General features: G+C 37.5%; 1 protein-coding gene across 2 annotated transcripts in view; it reads right to left on the bottom strand.

Moving 5' to 3' along the window:
* Positions 1 to 56: 56 nt before the first annotated feature.
* Positions 57 to 18841, bottom strand: part of USP13 (ubiquitin specific peptidase 13) — a 37387-nt gene continuing 18602 nt past the window's right edge. The window contains exons 4-21 of one of the 2 annotated variants that reach the window (XM_053460201.1): positions 17709 to 17827; positions 17246 to 17388; positions 16777 to 16961; positions 16303 to 16397; positions 14300 to 14487; positions 13180 to 13251; positions 12340 to 12433; positions 9419 to 9544; positions 9039 to 9192; positions 8684 to 8858; positions 6606 to 6694; positions 6375 to 6497; positions 5767 to 5793; positions 4925 to 5068; positions 4180 to 4340; positions 3504 to 3663; positions 877 to 961; positions 57 to 181 (exon numbers count right to left, since the gene is read on the bottom strand). In XM_053460201.1, the coding sequence (XP_053316176.1) occupies positions 94 to 181; positions 877 to 961; positions 3504 to 3663; positions 4180 to 4340; positions 4925 to 5068; positions 5767 to 5793; positions 6375 to 6497; positions 6606 to 6694; positions 8684 to 8858; positions 9039 to 9192; positions 9419 to 9544; positions 12340 to 12433; positions 13180 to 13251; positions 14300 to 14487; positions 16303 to 16397; positions 16777 to 16961; positions 17246 to 17388; positions 17709 to 17827 (2228 nt within the window). In that variant the 3' untranslated portion in view covers positions 57 to 93. Of the gene's footprint in view, positions 182 to 876; positions 962 to 3503; positions 3664 to 4179; positions 4341 to 4924; positions 5069 to 5766; positions 5794 to 6374; positions 6498 to 6605; positions 6695 to 8683; positions 8859 to 9038; positions 9193 to 9418; positions 9545 to 12339; positions 12434 to 13179; positions 13252 to 14299; positions 14488 to 16302; positions 16398 to 16776; positions 16962 to 17245; positions 17389 to 17613; positions 17828 to 18841 lie in introns of those variants that run through there. The other variant, XM_053460202.1, reaches the window with a different exon arrangement.

An 18841-nucleotide genomic window follows, 5' to 3' on the forward strand; every position in this document is an offset into this window, starting at 1 on the left:
ATATAAATATTTTATCTCTCTCTTGGCGTCAGTCCCACGTTTTTTTTTGCAGAGGGTTTTAAAAAAAATGATATGGCTTTATAAAGGCCTCACTTATATTCTGCGATAGAAATAAATGTAGCCCAAGTCCTTTGGTGGTCGTTCTGAAGCGGAAACTTTATGGTCGTTATAAATCACCCATCTGGAAAACAAAAAAAACATGGTTGGGCATAATACAATGTAAGGATAATAGTATTTTTTTAAGTATTAAATAGAAATTAGTTAATGATCTTTACCAACAGGGTGCACTAAGGTCATCCGTCCCCAACAAAAGAGAGAAGGTGTTTGAGATCTGTGCCTCCTCTAGTACAGACCTAGATTGTGCAGATCCACCATGCGCACCACTTCCACGTGCCAAGATATGTCATATCCTGGCACTGAAGCTTTATGCAACATAAGGAACCTGAAGGATAGAGGACATGATACCTCCTCCATTTTACTACCAGGGAAGAACTTGGTGTGGTCTGGGGATTATTAGTTGGAATGTGGTTAATATACCGATTATAAAGGTACCAAGGAAAATCTGCCAGGTGTCGGTCATCATAGGTGTCATAGGTAGATAGATTTTATAAAATCTCACCACAATTACATGCATTTATTTAGGATATGAAACTGCAAAAAACAATATTTGGTAAAAGTGTCTGGTCTGCTTTATTTTAAGTCCAGAAATTAGTTTAATGAATGTTAAGTAACCCTATCTTAGTGGATCTTTCTTCCTTCAAAAATATATTCCTTCTTAAGGTAAAAGTTAATGTAAAAATGAATTAATCAATAAATAAAATTCATATGACAAGTAATGACAGTTCTTCGTATTATTTTTCCTGTATTTATGTTTACCTTCCTTCCTTTTTGATATGACAGACGTAATGTCCAGACATTGTGGATGTTCCCGCATGACTAATAAAGCCAAAGAGTTCATATCCTGAGAAGAGAAGACAAGGCATGTCACAGTCAATCAAACACTCACTGACATGGTGAGGTCTCAGGATGTAGATGAAGACACAATGACACCATCCAGTGTTTGAAATCCATTATTCTACTTTGAGCATTTGATAAAGTGTATTTAACAGATTTTACAAGTCCAAATGGGTTTCCCTAAATTGCTAGTGTTCTAACAGCGGGTCATACAAATCCATAATGATGTCATCATTAATTATTTGGGCAAAGAACCACTGACACGCTACATCTGTTAAAACTCTGCTGTCCTGCTGCTGTGGGGCAATATATGTTGACTTGGTTACCTTTATCATTCACAATGTATAATTGCAGGCTTTATTTCAACTCCTTATGATTAACATTCAATCATAATAAAGGATGGAGTTAAATTTACCTGGGATTCTATCATGTAAAATAAAGGGCCTGGGGGAGAGGGCAAATCATACAAAAGGCTGCCCATGGGTGAGGTGAAAATGCCCTGATCTTTGTTTCATGCCATTTTTTCACGGGTATTGGCTCCCTAGGACTGAAAGTGGTGTGTATGTGCAAAACACAAATTGGGGTGCAATTATAAAAGGATTTATTAGCACGGTAACAGGGTCTTTTTTCTTACAGTAAGAAAATAAATACCCCCAGCCTCGCCAGTTATGGTTGTGGTAAACAATGTGGTACTGCAGCTGGTGATTTTATTGGATGGTTATGTTTATGGTTTTTATATATTTGGCTTATACGGAGCATGAGCTAACCGTCTTGTGGTATGGTGGCATGTAGTGCACAAGCTTTATGGCTTAAGACACTCCCTGGGCTTAAGGCCTTTGGTTATCATCGCGGGTGATGGGCATGGAACGGAGGGGCCACATCGATTGAGGAGACGTTAACCCCTTCAATCCCCTATAGACTTACCGGGACGCCCAAAAAAAGCCTATTAAGAAACCCCTATGGACGCCCCGGTACGTCCATCCCTTCGTCCAGCCCTTCTTGACAGCCTGGACTCCCCACTGATAGCAGAAGCCGGCATCGCCGGCTTTCTGCTGTCCGATCTGATGTAACAGGTTCCGGCATGAAAGCCGGAAAGCTGTTACATTTCAAACTGCCCTACTGGGTTGCGTCACTGCTGACATAACCCGGAAGGTCATCGGAGGACAGGATATCCCCTGCAGGGTATTTCCTGTTCTCCGATGAGGCACAGACGCTGCGATCTCTATGCACGTCTGTGAGGACCTGCATAGAGATCACAGTGTGATCGGTGCAGGGGAATCGCGGGGAGGGGAGTGAGAAACCATGTCTCTCACTCCCCCTCCTGTACTGAAACAGAAAAGCAGAAAAAAAATGTTGATTCATTTAAAAAATAATAGTAAAAAAATCATTAAAATAATAATATAAATAATACTAAAAAAAATATAATGTGAGCTGTGATGTCATTGTGACATCACTGGCATGTTCAGGAGGTCCCTAAGAGGACCTCTAACTATTTTTGTATAAATATATATATATATATATATATATATATATATATATATATATATATATATATATATATATATAAAAATAATAATAATATAAAAAATATAAAAAAGATAATAATAAAAAATTAATTATAAAACCTTACACCCCATTGCCCTAGCATAACATCTAGCCAGTATAACCCTCCTGCCCCCGTTCACAACCCCCAAACCCGTTAAACCATAGGCATAAAAATTATACAAAAAATGTACACCTTATAGTATGCTCCCTGGTGCTGGGAAAGTATGGAAAATCTATATATAAATTAGGTATTTCTGAAATCAGGACACCTGAATTGATAAACTTGGAGGGGATTTTCTGTCACTTCACCTAATTTTGTGAGGAATCAGAGGGAAAATGTTAAAAAAAAACTAAATTTCTCATTCAAAATTTTCAGCTAATCATCCAACTATGGTATCAAAAGAAAGCTCTATCTCTCCTTGAAAAACAATATATAGTTTACATGGGTACACTATTCACAGGAAAAGAGAATAATCTCTGAACCAACATAGCGCAAAAATGGCAAAATTGCTCCGGGCTTTGAGGTACCAAAAACCCCTGGGATTGAAGGGGTTAACGTGCGCGCCAGCCACTTGGTTGTATACATATATTTTGGTAATATATGTTGGTATCTTTTAATGGGGTTAAAGGGTTAATATCCTTTAAATTGTGTGACTTGCAATAAGGATTTGTATCAATTACATGCATGCATAAACATGTCAGTGTCACTGTGTACAGAATCTGTAAGTACACTGTGGTGAAGTAAAGAATTGTATTAAATGAAATAAATTGTGTGGTGTGTTTATGTACTGTGCAAATGGAGGACCTTACCTCCGTCATCATACCTCTTCTCAACTTACATATTACAGGTCAATACTGTGGGGTGGTAAATAAACTGTAACATGGGTTTCTCAGTTCATCGGTTACATTCAACCAGCAAAAGATACATAATGGGAAAATGTAAATCAGTACATTTAAATAAGACGTCTCTGGCACGGCAGTGCTTTGTGCTATGTTCCCCTTACTTCCGTTTCCATCTTTTATTCGAGGTCCTTCATCTTCATTTTGGGTAATTATGCCATTCTGGTTATTGTCGGCATCAACAGATTCTGAGGAGTTCCCATACTCATCTTCACATTCAGGGTGTGAAAAAATCCAATCTAGTGCTCGCTCCAAATTATTATTCTTGAGGAGAAAAAAGGCGCATACTTAAAGGGACGGTATCCACAAACAATATTTATAATTGCCTCAACTGCAGACACATTTCACTTTCAAATTAATATAGATATCTGATTACAACATTTGGGTGGCTTTTTACAGCAAAGTAAATGCATCTAAATGACACATAGTTATATTCATAAATAACCTGAATCTATTTGAGAGATATCTCTGTACCAAAATGTGTGTACATGAGGAGATATAGCTATAGTTCTTAGAAAAGAGAAAGCTAGCACAGGTTATACGATTAGTAAAAAGACTGAAAATATAAAACAGAAGCCTATTTAAATATATAAACGTATTTTTGGTAGTGTCCTTTTATTACTATTAGGGATCATGAGTCCAAACTTGAAGCTGGCCGTAGGAGGAGATGACCATGGAGTTTAAGGCCACTGGGATCTCCCCATTACTAGTGTCACGGATTCCTGTGCTTCAGAATGACTATATCATGTTCACTAGCATGTTCAATACAATTTAACTCACTGTTGCCCTCAGTGCATGGATTGCTTGGTTTCGCTGAAATCCCATAGACGAGATAAGTGCTACAATCTCTTCTGGAGGCTGATTCAGAAGCACGTTCTGCCCGTAAGAAGAAATGGATGCCGCAGCAGCAAACCCTGGGATGTTTAATGGTTCTGCAAAATCTGGCAAGGAAGAAAAGAGCGTTGTTTAAGCGGGATGCAGATTACACTTTGATCTATAAAATGGAACAGTAGGAATTAAAGTTACAGCCAATATTAAAACGATAAGGCATATATTAGGTGTCCAATCTCCAGGATCATAGATGGTGTTGTTTGACAACAGCTAGAAAGCCACCTACCATCTGGAGATAAGGAAAGTACATTTGGCTGGGTACAGTTCTGATTGCACATACGCTGTATATCACACAGGGTTGCCAGCCAAGACAAAAAGTTTTAAATGAGCATTCAGAACTACTCTTAGATAACTACTGCTAGTATTTTAAACCTGGCTGTTCCATTCATTGTGTCCTTACAGTTTCCACCACCTTCCCTTGCTATATAGCCAGTTGTTATGTGAAATAATCTAATGAGCTGCTTGGCTTTAACCATTATAGATTGGTGATTAGTAGGCTGTATTGTAAAAGAGCTGAGCAGATCCTGTTCTGCATTCCCTCCCTCACTGATGCCTGGAAAAAATCCTGGCCATTACCGCCACTTTTACATGTAACATTTATTGTGTTTGAGTTCACTCAATGCAAATGACTGACCAGGTTCCTCCATATGTGCAATTATCCAGTTAAAGGCCACTTCTGCTCCCAGATTCCCCGTGTAGTAGACAGCCTTCCGACAAGCCTCTAGAGGAAAGCCCATCTCTGCCAGCTGCATCACCGAAGACTCATCTATATCAGGAGCTACGGCCCAGAGCAGAAGTGAATATTCAATAATACTATGCACACATGCAACTTAACATGCTTTGGAATCTACGTATGACTGCCTTGTGTTCACCTTTGACTACTCAGGTGGGGAGCAGAAGGAAAATTGATATGAAATATTGTTGCGCATTTCTGGTAGGAGTCTTTAGTTGAAGGTGACATGTTTTATTGGGCTAGCTAAAGAATCTAAAGGTCCTGAGTACTTATAGTACTGATGTTTAAAAGCAGTTTATTAAAAAGCACGTTTGGTTTAGAAAGGGTTGTCCACTATTGGGTGCTAATTTTGTCCTTGGTATTTGGAGCACTCCATGTCAAAGTACAGACCATGTTCTATATGTGGGCCAGCTTTACTTCATTAGTCTAAGTACAACATTAACTGTGGGTATTTTCAAAATCTTTAAGGGAAAAGGACTCTGCCTCTAAAGTCTTAATTTCTTTATTTACTCCCTATTCCTCCATTTTATTACATAAAACTTATGTGACTATCTCTTTCTATGTTGATCCAATAAAAGGTATGATGTTTCACTAAAGACTCTATCTTCTCTTGGACAATTACAGTTATATGCATTTTTCTTATAATTAATTAATTACTGCTAAATCTAGAACAAATAGTGTACAGGACAGATATTGGTTTGCACAAAACATAAGTAAAAAAAAGCTTGAGAAAGGCTACTTACGCTCCATGTAGTGGTTTCTAAAGCGATCTGCAAGAAAAACAATGCAATTTATGGACTCCGTTCAAACCCTTTACACAATTCTTAGCAATCATCGTCTCTATTGCTTATGTTACCAGAAAGCCGACCACTTAAGGCCTAACACATAAGGCTATATTTTTTTAAAAGATACAATGACAAAAGGTGCAAGTCAGCATTTTACAACATACAAAAAAAGTCCTCAAGATCCAACACATGGGCACTAGGAAAATTGTTTCAAGACAGGAGCAAACACAAGATCAAAAGGACTTGTCCAAATTTGACATTGAGGCAATGAAAAAGAAGGTGCTAAACACTGCTAAATACTATATACAATACATCTCTGCCAATTAATCAGAGTATCATTTTATATTCTGATGGACTTCATTTATGGATTGATCAGATAATATACTCCTTTATTTTTCTTTCTAATCAGTGGTGAATAAAGAGTGTGATATAATCTTATGGTGGATATGGTTATACAAAGTGAAGGTAAGGATTTGGTCAAAGAAGGTAAGTGAGAGCTTGGGAAATAGAGTGATTATGTGAGATCCTTGGTTACTGGATGTGTTCACTATGCCTAAACATTATACCTTTGGGGTCGTCAGGAATGACTATTGGAGGTGTAATGTCTGGAAGCTCTTCTTCCCCAGCTTGGAGCCCAGTTGCTCGGAGGTGGTTAATGTCGAGAAGATCTGGCATGTCCACAGTTACATCTATTATAAGGAAGAGCAGAAAGCATATACATCTATCACCTATGATCGCACCTACATATTTAATTATTTACTGTTTGGCAATAACAAAATATTCATATAAATACCTACCGAGTTTTTTGGGCACCCAGTCAAGGCCAAATGTAAACTTCTTTAGCTGGACTACCAAATACTCAGGGAATGAAGCAAAATTAGATGTCCTATGAAAGAAAACAAACATAGATTTGTGCATGAATAAGGAACACACTACTTTGTCTCATATAACAGAGCTGTCAGGGCTTTTAGTAGTGGTTGTAGCATGGCCTGGGTACAGTACTGTGGTGACTGTGGTTCAATGTTCACACCAGTAAGGTAAGTAAACAGGTAACAATAGTAAAATAAGGCCAGAAGAGTTGTAGCTCCATGAATTATTGAATTAATAATTATCCTTTGGCTGAAAAGAAATTAGATGACCTTGCGGGAAAAGGAGTTGTCGACAAGAAAAAAAGGTGTAAGAAACTTCACTTTAAGTGACCAAGAACCTTTTATGAGCCACAGTACAGTAGCTCAATGCAATAACTACATTAGGAAGGTATGTGCTTGGAAGATGCAGATTTAGGCTTACAAGTCCAAAATGAATATCACAGATATATCAAATTTGAAATATTACCCCAACTATCCACTCTGCCCATTGCTGTGTATCACTTAGACGTGAAGACTGGGCAACTTATGTACCACTGTTTCAAGTTCCTGATAGGCCAGCCAATAATTTAATGCCAATGATTGATGAAGCTTGAATTGAAACTGATCTATGTGGGGGGGTTTTTACGCATATCATTTATATATCTTACAAGCCTTGCTAGGAGACAGCAAATTGAGAGTTTAGGCGGTAGGCTAAATTGGGGAAGAAATTAAGGGGCATCAAGATAGACTTTTTGAAATTATACCTAGGAGGAATTGATATGGGGAACCATCTTACAAAAGAACAATTCTTTTGAAGCTATTTTAATGGATGTTCCTGCACTTTGGCGAGCAACAGGGAAAATATAGTAGAACACAGAGTGTTCTGCTAGACCAGCAGAGAGATGACAGACATACTAAAAATGGTAATAGAACACATCTTCTGTCAGTCAAAGAGTTAGCCCATACAGTGATTCTAGTTATATGCCACTACAGAACTGGAATGCTCTTATCTAACATAGCCTATTTATAGTGGGAAATTGGGAAGTGAGATAGCTTCCAAGTTATCAAGAGAAGGCAGACACTTTTCAAGGGAAGGATTATAAAGGAAAGGGGTAGTTGATCAAGAGATTGTAGGCACTTATTATTTTGTAGGGATGGGAAGAGTTACAATTGAAGATGTAAAGTATATAAAATAAGTTTCCAAAAAGAAATAAGACTTCGAAATGTAACCAAAATGAGAAAAGATATAAACAATCGTAACATTCTATATTTTCGTATGGAAGCCATGCCAATGTTCATAGCTATGGACCCACAATGAGAATTGCAGGAGGTTCTTGCTCGCTGCACCATTACCATGACTTCTTCAGTGGATGGACAGGCCTACTTATGTTTAATCTGTTCTTAGTATTTATCTGGCTTTCATACCAAAAGGACTAAGGACAAAGGTTCCTATTTAAAATAAATACAAAATTAAGGTCCAGATAACTGAACACCCATATTCACAACAGATATTATCCCTACAGACACAGTAAAGCTGAGTGATGAGTGAGAGAGAGAAAAATAGAGGAAAGAAGATACAGAGAGAAAAATAGATGGAAAACGTGTAAAGTAGAAGGCTTAACAATGACTATATGGGGATAAAACATGTTAGGATTCAAAAGCGTCAATAGATAAGCAGATATGTGTAAAGCTCATGAAGGCTCATAGTGGTTAACTCACTTGGTTAAAGTATTTCCTTGCAGTAATTACACCACAGTTTAAAATACATGGAGTGGGGCTCATCCAGTGGAGGACAGAAATTACAGATAAAGGAGACTGAAATTACCTTACAGTACTTTAAATAAGAACAGAAGTGTGCTATGTGCACAATACAGACTTATACTAGGATGGCATATTATATCCATATGATTAGAAAATGACTATGCATTTCAAACAAAGCACGGAAATGACAACTGAATTTACATGGCATGTACACACTTCCTTAATGTAACATTAAGAATTGTTACTAAATGATTAAAAGGACTCACTTAATACCAGCAGATTTGGCTTGAAGAGCGCTGCTCCAGAAATCTTTCACATTCTCAGGCTCGGAGAAGGCCTGTAGACAGGCACTGAATGGGACTTTGGCACGAACTAGCTCTGGAGCAGGTCTCTTGGCAGTCTCTGCTTCCCTCTTTTTCAGTTCATAAGCAATCAATTCATCTATATTGAGGAAACACAATAGCAGTTGGTCCACATTTAAAGTGGCAAATAGGTCATCAGTGACAATTGTCTCTCACATGCTAGATTAAGATCCTTCTGAGTACATTGGTAAGTGTTGACGTTTTGGGAAAATCTGCGGCAATATATGCCTTTCTAGATAGGAGTGCATTGATCTGTCACCTTTATTAGTAGCAGCTTCCATGGCCACCGGCAGCTGCATGAGATAGTCGACTCTCTGTGTGTACCGAACTTTTCTAGATTGACAGCACTGTGTCCGCTCTTCCACTAGAAACCTAAATACATCACTGGGGTTTTCTGAGCCAATGCTGTTTCTCTGAAAAGGTAAGCACAGATCTGCATTAATGCTAGCTACTAAAACCATTCTTAACAATACAAACATTTCTAAAATCATGCACTATGGACAAAGACAAATGAAACCTTTGCAGATACTCATCAGTATCTAAAGTTGCAGTCCAATACAATCATAGAAATTATAAATCAGTAAATACTTCTAGGCTTCAATGAATCCTGTTCCAAAAGAAAATTTGAAGTGTACATACCTCAATTAAATTAATGATGTGCAAGAAAAATTCTTGGGCATCTTGCTGTCTGTTGGATGAGAATTCTGGGTGGCCTTTACTGACCAAGGCTTTGAACATTTGGGTTGTAATTCCTTTTGGTTGTGGCTTTTGAATAAAGAAGAATCATAAAATAAGTTTCATACATTATTATTGACTCTAACAGATCTTAATCAATAAGGTCTTCATTGGGTGAATAGGTGAAGTAGGCAGCCAAAAGTTTGAGGAGCCTTGGTTCATAATATTGCAGGCTGTGTCACAGATGGACTCTGTATGGTTGGTGTCTAATGAGTTCCTAAAAACCTTGTGCTTGAAGTCGCCTTATTTCTATATCCATTGTTTGTGGTTCATGATTTATTGATACAGGGTGACAAGCTAACTCCCTGTTACTTCTAATCACCATCACTAGTATTGTCCTGTTTATTTTAATATTGAGGACCATATAACATTCACAAGCCTAGACTATCACAGAATGATGTAAAATTCAATAGAACTTACAGAATTTCTGACTTTAGGCATGCACCTAGTCAACTATGGTCTTCACTGAGAAAGATAAAACGTATAGGGTGTGCAGAGTCATTAACCGTTAATGAACATAAATGCTAAAGTTACCCTGCAATACCTAAACCAAAAGGTGATCATTGTTGACCTTATTTGCATTTGCCTACCTAGAATTCCTTGTGGATGTGGCAGCACCATGGGATTTCTGGGGAAAAACAAGCCTTCTGGCTTGTCTGATAGATGTTGATGCGTGTTTAATAATGCTTCTACTATACCTAAACTTATTAAACTGATAGAATTCATTTTTAAATGTCTGAGGTAACAATGTACACCATAAATATGGTAGAGTCCTAACAAAACAGAAATGAAGGCCATAGAAAGGTTACTTCCTCCACAGGTCCAGAGGAATTTAACATCTGCTTATCTTATGGCCCATACCAATGAGCTGTGTTATCAATACTCAGACATTAATAGCACATTGAGAAAAAGAGATGTTATGCACATCGCTTGCTGAGGAAATATCAACGTCCTAAGATGCCCTCGCTGAGCAGAACATGAACAAAACGTTACGGAGACAATGCGGGGGAGAGTCACACCGATTCTGTGGTTTGGAGCACCTATACACACAAGGCACCCGGAACCCGTATTTGCTGGTGCATACATTCTAACAATCACAGTAAATTGTGGAAACACATGTTAATGAAACCAGAGAGAGGAAGGGGCTATTTTTGTTTATCTTTCCATTGCCAAGTGGAATTACTCCCTGCCCCCATCTGTGAAAGATCATTCCTGGACCCTTTTCTTTCTTGGCAGTTAAAACAGGCATATCAATTCTCGCTTAGGGTCAGTCAACAGTCAAAATAGCTTCCCTAACACAAACCAGCAGGGTACTTAAAGAGGACGTTTAGTCATATTTTAGTTTTATTGCTACTGCTCTAAAAAAAATCCTAGGTACCTGTATATCTACAAACTAAATAATTGAACAGTGCAGTAATCCAGGGCCGCACCATTATTATCTAAATCAGATTCAAATCAATATTGGTATTTTCACCAATAACTTTAATTGGTATCATTAATTTAGAAGTCTTTAAAAAACCTTATATTTCACGACACTGAACAGTGAGTTCCCGCCAGAAAAGAGTTGCTGATCACATAGAACCATATTAGAGTAGTCAATTAATCTTACATTAATTAATAGAGCTTAATTAAATGAATACCATTATGTTTGGAACTGCCCACAAATAGTGAATTCACCCTAAAAGCATCTACTAAAACTACCCATCACTTGTGCTTTTTGATTTACAATCAGTGTAGTTATTTTGAAAAGACGTTTACCTCCAAAAATATGCTTAATTAGTATTACTGCCTCTTCCTGAACACTCTAGCCCAATCGTCACGCACCTTCTAATGCTCCCACCAAGGTGGAGAAGTCATTTAATACAGAGGAATGATAATGTGCATTGAAAGAATGTAAGATCACTGTTTAAGCTGAATCACAAATAGAGGGGTTGATTTACAAAACAATGAGTTTGGGGAGACTTATGATGAGAAGAAAAATGAAGTTTCTCCATATAGATTATTCATTCTGAGGCACCTACCCCTACACCCCTCCATTATGTATAGTAACTCACCATTCAGTGGGTTTCTAATACAGATGCATTTTTTTTATTTTAATCGGGGCGGCCGCTGGAAATTATTTTTAACCGAAATTGTATATGTATATATTTATATACATACTACAAAACATTCAATAAATCCATGTATTTAAGCTTCAGGTGGCCACTTTGTTAGAAGAGACTACATCAAATTTCCATGTAATCGGACAGCTCCAAGGCTGCGTCATCTACACGTGTCTTGTCTAACGAAGTCATGGGGGCGGCTGTACACTTTGCAGTGTAGGATGGAGGGTTTTTGTCCAGTTGGACAATCAATTACAGATTCAAATGTATTCCCATCAAATCCCACAGATGCCCCAGCAAGAAGGGGCATTATTTCTTCAGGACTTCTAGGGCAATTAGATTAAATGCTGTTGATCAACAACTAATTTTCCAAAGATTGTAACCCTAACAAAACTGTGAGGTTTATTCTCTAAACTAGTTTGCAGAACAGATGTGGTTTTTGTTCGTTGAATTTAATGTGCAGGAAGAAAGGCCATCTATGACATGTTTCCTCTGCATAAAGAGCAGAATTGGTCCTGCTTAATGTATAGTTACATTGGTGAGGTCGCTTCCACTGATTTAACTATACATTATACAGGGTCATCCAAGATTTTATTACAGGTGAAGCTCACTCTCCTTCCAACTCCCCAGTCAATAATCCACCATGATCTCTTTGGCAATCAATGAAATTACGATTTAGAGTTATAATCTCACTGTTGTTCACATCTGCCAAATATCAAATACCTTTTGTTCTTCTTTTACGACCTGTTCTATCAGCTCACATTTCACTGGTGGTTTGGCAAACTGGCCAGAAAGTAAGGCATATCCAAGTTTAGCCCTATCATAAAGTAGACAGAAACACAACAGACATAAAAGGTTATCGTTATATCGTCTAAATCGATTAATTGATAAAGCCTTGTTGGAAAGAAGAAGGAAGAACCCTAATGGACATTTCTGATATATATCTTAAATCTACAAAATAAAAAAAGGCATTTATTCAGAAAAGTTGGGGTTTGCAGAAAGGTTGCTGTTTCAATTTACAAGCCAACACAGATATTTATTCCTACAAGAAGAGCCGGGTAGGCAATGTATATTAACCCTCAAACCCTGTGTTATTTACAAGGGATTTCATTGATTCAATTAGAGGGCAAAGCAAGCTCTTCTTGCCACAGATGCCCACTACAGCTGGCCCTTCATAATGTAGAGAGAAGCCTGTAAGATTCCTGCTTTAGTATATAAATCTTCTGTTTAAGTTATAAGGCTTTCTTTCACTTTCCATTTAGATACTGTGATTTTTTTTATATATTAACACTCAGGTTAGAATCTGTACGCTATAAATATATTCCAAAAACTAAATACACAAAAGGTAATATATAATATGCCATGAAATGATTCTCTATATAATTTCATAATATGCTGGTCCAATTAGGCGATCTCATCCCACAAAGCCTAATTCTCAAAGAGCGGCGTTAGTCAGACAAATGTAACATACCATTTTTCTTATAAAGAAAATTATTTTGCTTCACCTTGAGTGTCAGTTAATTAGAATGAGTTAATGACATGCTGGTGTGCATCCATACTTACATTTGTGTGTTGAAATCCTGCGTTGGGTCGAGAGGAGCATAGTCAAATATTCGAGTAAGGTTTCCTACATAGCTGACAAAATTAGAATAAAATACAGTTATGGGGATTCCTTACATTATAGTAAAGAATTGGCCAAGGTAATACTGGATAAAGCCATGAGCATTTTTGGAATCAATGCAATATTTACTACAAAAAGTCCAAAATTTGTGGTTAGTTAGTAGAAGACATATTGGTGAGTTGTAGAGATGGACTGGGGCGATAGGAGACTCAACATACAGGCTCAGTAAATGCTAGACACTTAAGCAAAAGAATTTGGATCGGCAAAAAATGTAAAGAGACCAAAATCTACATTCATTTTTAGACAAATGTTACGTACATAGAAGATGCAATTTTATTGTCAGTAATATTTTAACATTATGCCAATTCCATGGTTGGCTATCCTGCCTTGCTTATGTGGAAGTTTTCATGGTTTTCTCATGCAAAAATAATGTGTTTCAACAAAGACTACATGAATTCTCTAATCACTATCTGAATATGAAGTCCAAACACCAGCATTTGAGTATAAGGGAAAGGGCATTTCAATTTTGTATAATGTTTCATGAGAGGTAGGTGACTAAATGGGCTAATATGATCAGTGAGAAAACTAGTGTTACCCATTGAGGAATACACTCAAGTCGCTAGTTTAGATTTTTTTTTAAATCTTAATTACACAACTTTGAGTCCATGCTGAATGCGAACTGCTGCATACTTTCTTATTGGAGTTAGAGAAAAATAAACTTTTGCCCCCATTTTCTTCCTCCACTGCATGCTTGTATTGAAGCAGAGTGTGCACTTAGGTACACTGCTTGTGCATGCACTGTTGCACATGACTTCAACTCAAGCATAAATGCTTGTTGTGTTCAATTAACATGGTTGCAAATCACTTGACAGCCACAGAGGAGTATGCAGTTGAACTCCCATTGAAGGCAATGTGCTACAGCACATGAGCAGGCAGCATACTTGAGTATGCTTACTAATCCAGTAGAAGCAGACAAAGGAGGAGGAAAATGAGACAGATGTTCCATAGAGGGATTGAAAATCTATTAAATCGACAATGACATAAAAACAAATGAAAACTTACGCTCTCTGAAATTCCGGGATGCTGAAGATGACTTGCATTACTGTGCTGAGGTAGGAGTTGTTTCCCTGGTTCTTAATCCCAGTGAAGCCAGAGCCAAACATTGGTTTTAGCTTCAGGCCAGTTTCTTGAATAAGCTCCCACTCATTAAACCTTGGTTTGACTTCATTATCCAAAACTCTATTTCCATTCTACACACAAGGAAACGAAACAAATGAACAGAAAATTAAACTCTACTATCTTCACATGTGTTGTTAATTCATAAGGTTCCATATCTGCAAAACCATTATTCTAAGCCTTAAGTCTTGCATATCAATAAATTATGACTACCCAAGGGCTGGAATGTATCAGCATTGTTTCTATTGTTTAATGCTCACTCATTATAGAAAGCTTTGAAATGAACACAATGTGTGAGAGCATTTACTCCGGACAGTTCTCACCAGCCTAAAGTGCTTTGCTGTCACTAAAGCCCCAATACCCTATCGCTCCAATGCCTCTGTGTGGGCTAGTGAATAATACATTACCATTCAGAAGGTGATCTACCAATGGTGCCCACCTGGCCCATTATTGTTTTTATGTGACAGTAAAGTCTAAGGCTCACTGCTAAGAGAAATTTGAATCTGTAGTTAAGGTTTTACATTGTACTGGGCCATTACAGCAATAGATAGAGTGACATAAGCTTTTGGCGCCACAGACATCATTTCATCTGAAGAAGAGACTTCTGATTTCCCAAAAACCTATTTCACTCTACATCCTTTTCTGCATTGACCCAATAAAAAGTATCACCTTTGACTGAAGACTTAATGTTGTCTTTGACCAATATGGCTATATCCATCTTATGTATTAAAGACAAACAATACCACAATCTACAGCATTACAGCTGAGAGGAAAGAAGGCTTAACTAGCCAGTGACATGTACACCTTGGCTATTTAAATATGATGGAATACTTATCTTGGTCTGTTCATGCATGAATGTACATGACGTACCAATGTTGAAATGAAATCAAGGAATAGTGCCTATTTTTAAAGAAAGGTATTCATGCATAGGATCTTGCTGTTGCAAATATCATTATCCAAAAATTGAGTCTTTCCTCGACTACATGGCATTTGTCGACTGTTCTCCCATGCTAATGGATGGACTCATTTACAAGATAAAATGGATTGGATTTCATGACTGAACTAAACCTTACTTGGTTTTAACAGAGGTGAAAAATGCATGGTCTCCAAATCAATGACCTGTCAAAAAGCAGATTATCAGAGGTAGAATCTAGATGCCAACCTCTAAAAAAACACTACAATAAAGGCTAATGGAATCATCTGTACTTCAAGTTAATGGGGTCTGTAGAAAATTAGCCCATGTAAACCTTAGTCCGATTTTCTGGATGATCAAAAAAATCCCCTCCTGAAATTTGTTGACAAGTCATAATTCAATTATCATCCAGTTAAAGGTATAGTCTTATGTCTCGGACACCCCTCTAAAGAATAATGCATATTAAAGTATCATGTTAAGCTTTTAATATGCATTCTTCAAAATGGAAAAAAGCACCTACCTGACCTAAAAGTCTTAACCCTACTGCAGCAGCTGCAATCCTCCAACATTTGTTGTCATGGATTGGCTGCTTGAAGCAGCCAATCAGTGGCAGGAAAGCATTTCCATTGATATCAATGAGAATGCTTGCTGCACATGCACATGAGGGTCTGTGCAGGTCTCAGGAGGCCCCTAAAGCACATTTATAAGATTGTAATCTGAGGAATCAAATACTTATTTGCATTTGATCAGTTCAGAAACAGGAAGTGTATTGTTAAATGCAATTGTTCAGTGCAGAGGGAGACACTGACGTGACCCAGTTAGGGGCATCCCATGACCCATCCCTGCGTCCTGGCCCAAGTTTGAAGAACCCTGCTCTATAACATCATATTTCAAATAATCCAATTAGCATTTCAATTGAAAAAATACATTCTGGAGGTAAATTAAATTGATAACTCAAATACATAAATATACAAACCCCTTGCATCTGTAACATATCAATACCAAAATGAGCAAGGTGTTTGGCAAGATGGGGATCAAGAACAGCTTCCTCCTCATCAAATGAATACACAACTGCAATGGTAAAAAACATGTCTGTAAATATTGCTCCACGTGAATACAGTCCATATTACAAGAAGAGAGTTTTGGATCAAAATTCATATTTCTGAAACCAGCTGTTATCATAAACCATCATCTTTTTAAATTCTGTCTTTTTTTTAACAATGTACAGTATTCTTTATCATTTCAAATTCTTTTGAGGAGATGTGAGGTGTAGACCATTGTTATCACAAAACATACGTATTTATAGTTCTGACAAAACAGTATTGAAGGCACTTTAGCCACTGTCAGTTACTGCTAATGTTGTTTGAAACATTGTGGGTACATGTTTCACCTTTAAGTGTCTACAACAACAGAAATGTCTTACATGAAAATAGCTTATCTTAGATCTCACCTGCTCCATCAGGTGTGATGGTGCCAAGTTTTACTGCCAATGGATACCCCATCTGTTTGTGGTGCTCCAGAGCGTGACCATTGCCCCCGCTCCCCGAGCAGAACCACTTCCCACACATGATGGATCCATCTGTCAGATTCAGCCACAGGTTTTCTCTGAGATCACACTTTGCACACTTCCAGCCACTGCAAAAACACCAAAATAAAACATATTTGCCTAAAAACTATTCAGTCAACATCAACATTTCTTAACCATGGTCCGGCCCTGTTAACACCCCTTTAATTCAGAATGCTATAGAAAACCAATATTGATGAACTATATTTATGGTATAATATGATCCAATGCAGTAAAATAATTTGAGGTGCAACTATACAAAACGTAAATAAAATGTATATTTAAGATAAAATATCATGAACTGAAAGCAGTATCATTGTTGTATTTAATTGTTTTTTTTTTATTTTTTACTTACTTTGGTGGAATTCTTACTCCATTGTCAATTTGTACAAGGTTATTGGCAAATTTTGAAACTTGAAGTTCTTCCTCCCATGACTCTTGATCGAGCTGTCTGTATGGAGACTTTGAATTGAGAACAGCATCACAGGCTATTGTTACCTGCACAAAATTGAGGAATATATATGAAAATTAATGGATTCTACGAGTAATACCGTGTTGTGTTGGTTGATTGTTGGATTGTTGGTTTCAGTGGTTAAAGCTGTTAGAATACATTTACCCAAGAAGTAACACAAGTTAAATCACATATATTCCTATATGGTTCCCTTTAAGGCTACAATTATATATGACGTTAAGCCCAAAGAGGAGTTTACAATGGAAAATCACATTCATATTTTCTGTGTAAAAAATATAGAATTGCTTGAAGAAGGATAAATAGAACCGGATTCTAAGAAAACATGCTAAAGCACACACTCACTGACCAGTGCTGGGAGCTCTTCTATGTTAGGCAGAGGAATTTCAAAGTGATCAGGAAATATAACAAGTTTAGCTTCATCTTCATATTCGTAGTCTTCATTATTCGGGTCAGTGCAATCTAGATCTGCAATACAGGAGATCAATGTAGCTTGGAATATTTTTTCAACCACGCTGGTAAACAAAATATGGTTGAGCATGAACATGCAGTGAATTGCGTTTGGTGAGACCGATTCTCTTTAACAACTGGATAACACACATAGTCTTCAAACCATTCAGATCATTGGGAAGTGGATTGGATAGAGTTTAAACGAACAACAACGATGTCAATAGACAAATATAAGGCAACCTGTGATGAACATTAGGATCATTTTCTCCAACTACCCTTTGACACAGAAGGCTTATCAAAGCACATGATGCAGAACTGACAGTAAGCTTGATGTGACCAACGCAAACCTATGAAACAGTTTCTCTACAGTCTTCTCAATGATCTGTGTAACAGTGCCAGTGGCTGCCAGCCAGTCTGTGAGCTTACAGGCAAAACTAAGATCACAGCTCTCATCATTCCAAGCCTTTTCGTTAAAGCAAACAAATAATTAGTGGACGAAGGTGGACGAATTTTGATATTTTTTGTTACAATTTCATCTTATGATGCAAAGAAGAGCTGATCTCTGGAAGTACCGTATTTGCTCGATTATAAGACGACCCTGATTATAAGACGACCCCCCAAAATCTGAATATTAATTTAGGAAAAAAAGAAAAAGCCTGAATATAAGACGACCCTAAAGGAAAAAAGTTTTACCAGTAAATGTTAATTCATGTAAACTATTTTTTTTAATAAAAGCTATGATTGAGAAAAATATTTTTTTTTGTTTTTATTTCTTGTATTTTCCAACCTGTCCCCCAGTTACGCACATCTGCCCCCAGGCTTGCCACACCAATATGGCACTGTGGCCCATGATATGCCTTTTAACCCTCTATATGCCACTGTGCCCCATGGTATGCCTTTTGACCCCCTATGTGCCACTCTGCCTCCAGAAATGCCTTATACCCCTATATCCCATTCTGGCATTTAGGGGGTTAAAATGCATATTATGGGGCAGAGTGGCATATAGGGAGGTATAAGGCATTCCAGGAGGCA

This window comes from Spea bombifrons, chromosome 3, assembly GCF_027358695.1.
Source record: "Spea bombifrons isolate aSpeBom1 chromosome 3, aSpeBom1.2.pri, whole genome shotgun sequence".
Taxonomy (NCBI): Eukaryota; Metazoa; Chordata; class Amphibia; order Anura; family Pelobatidae; genus Spea; species Spea bombifrons.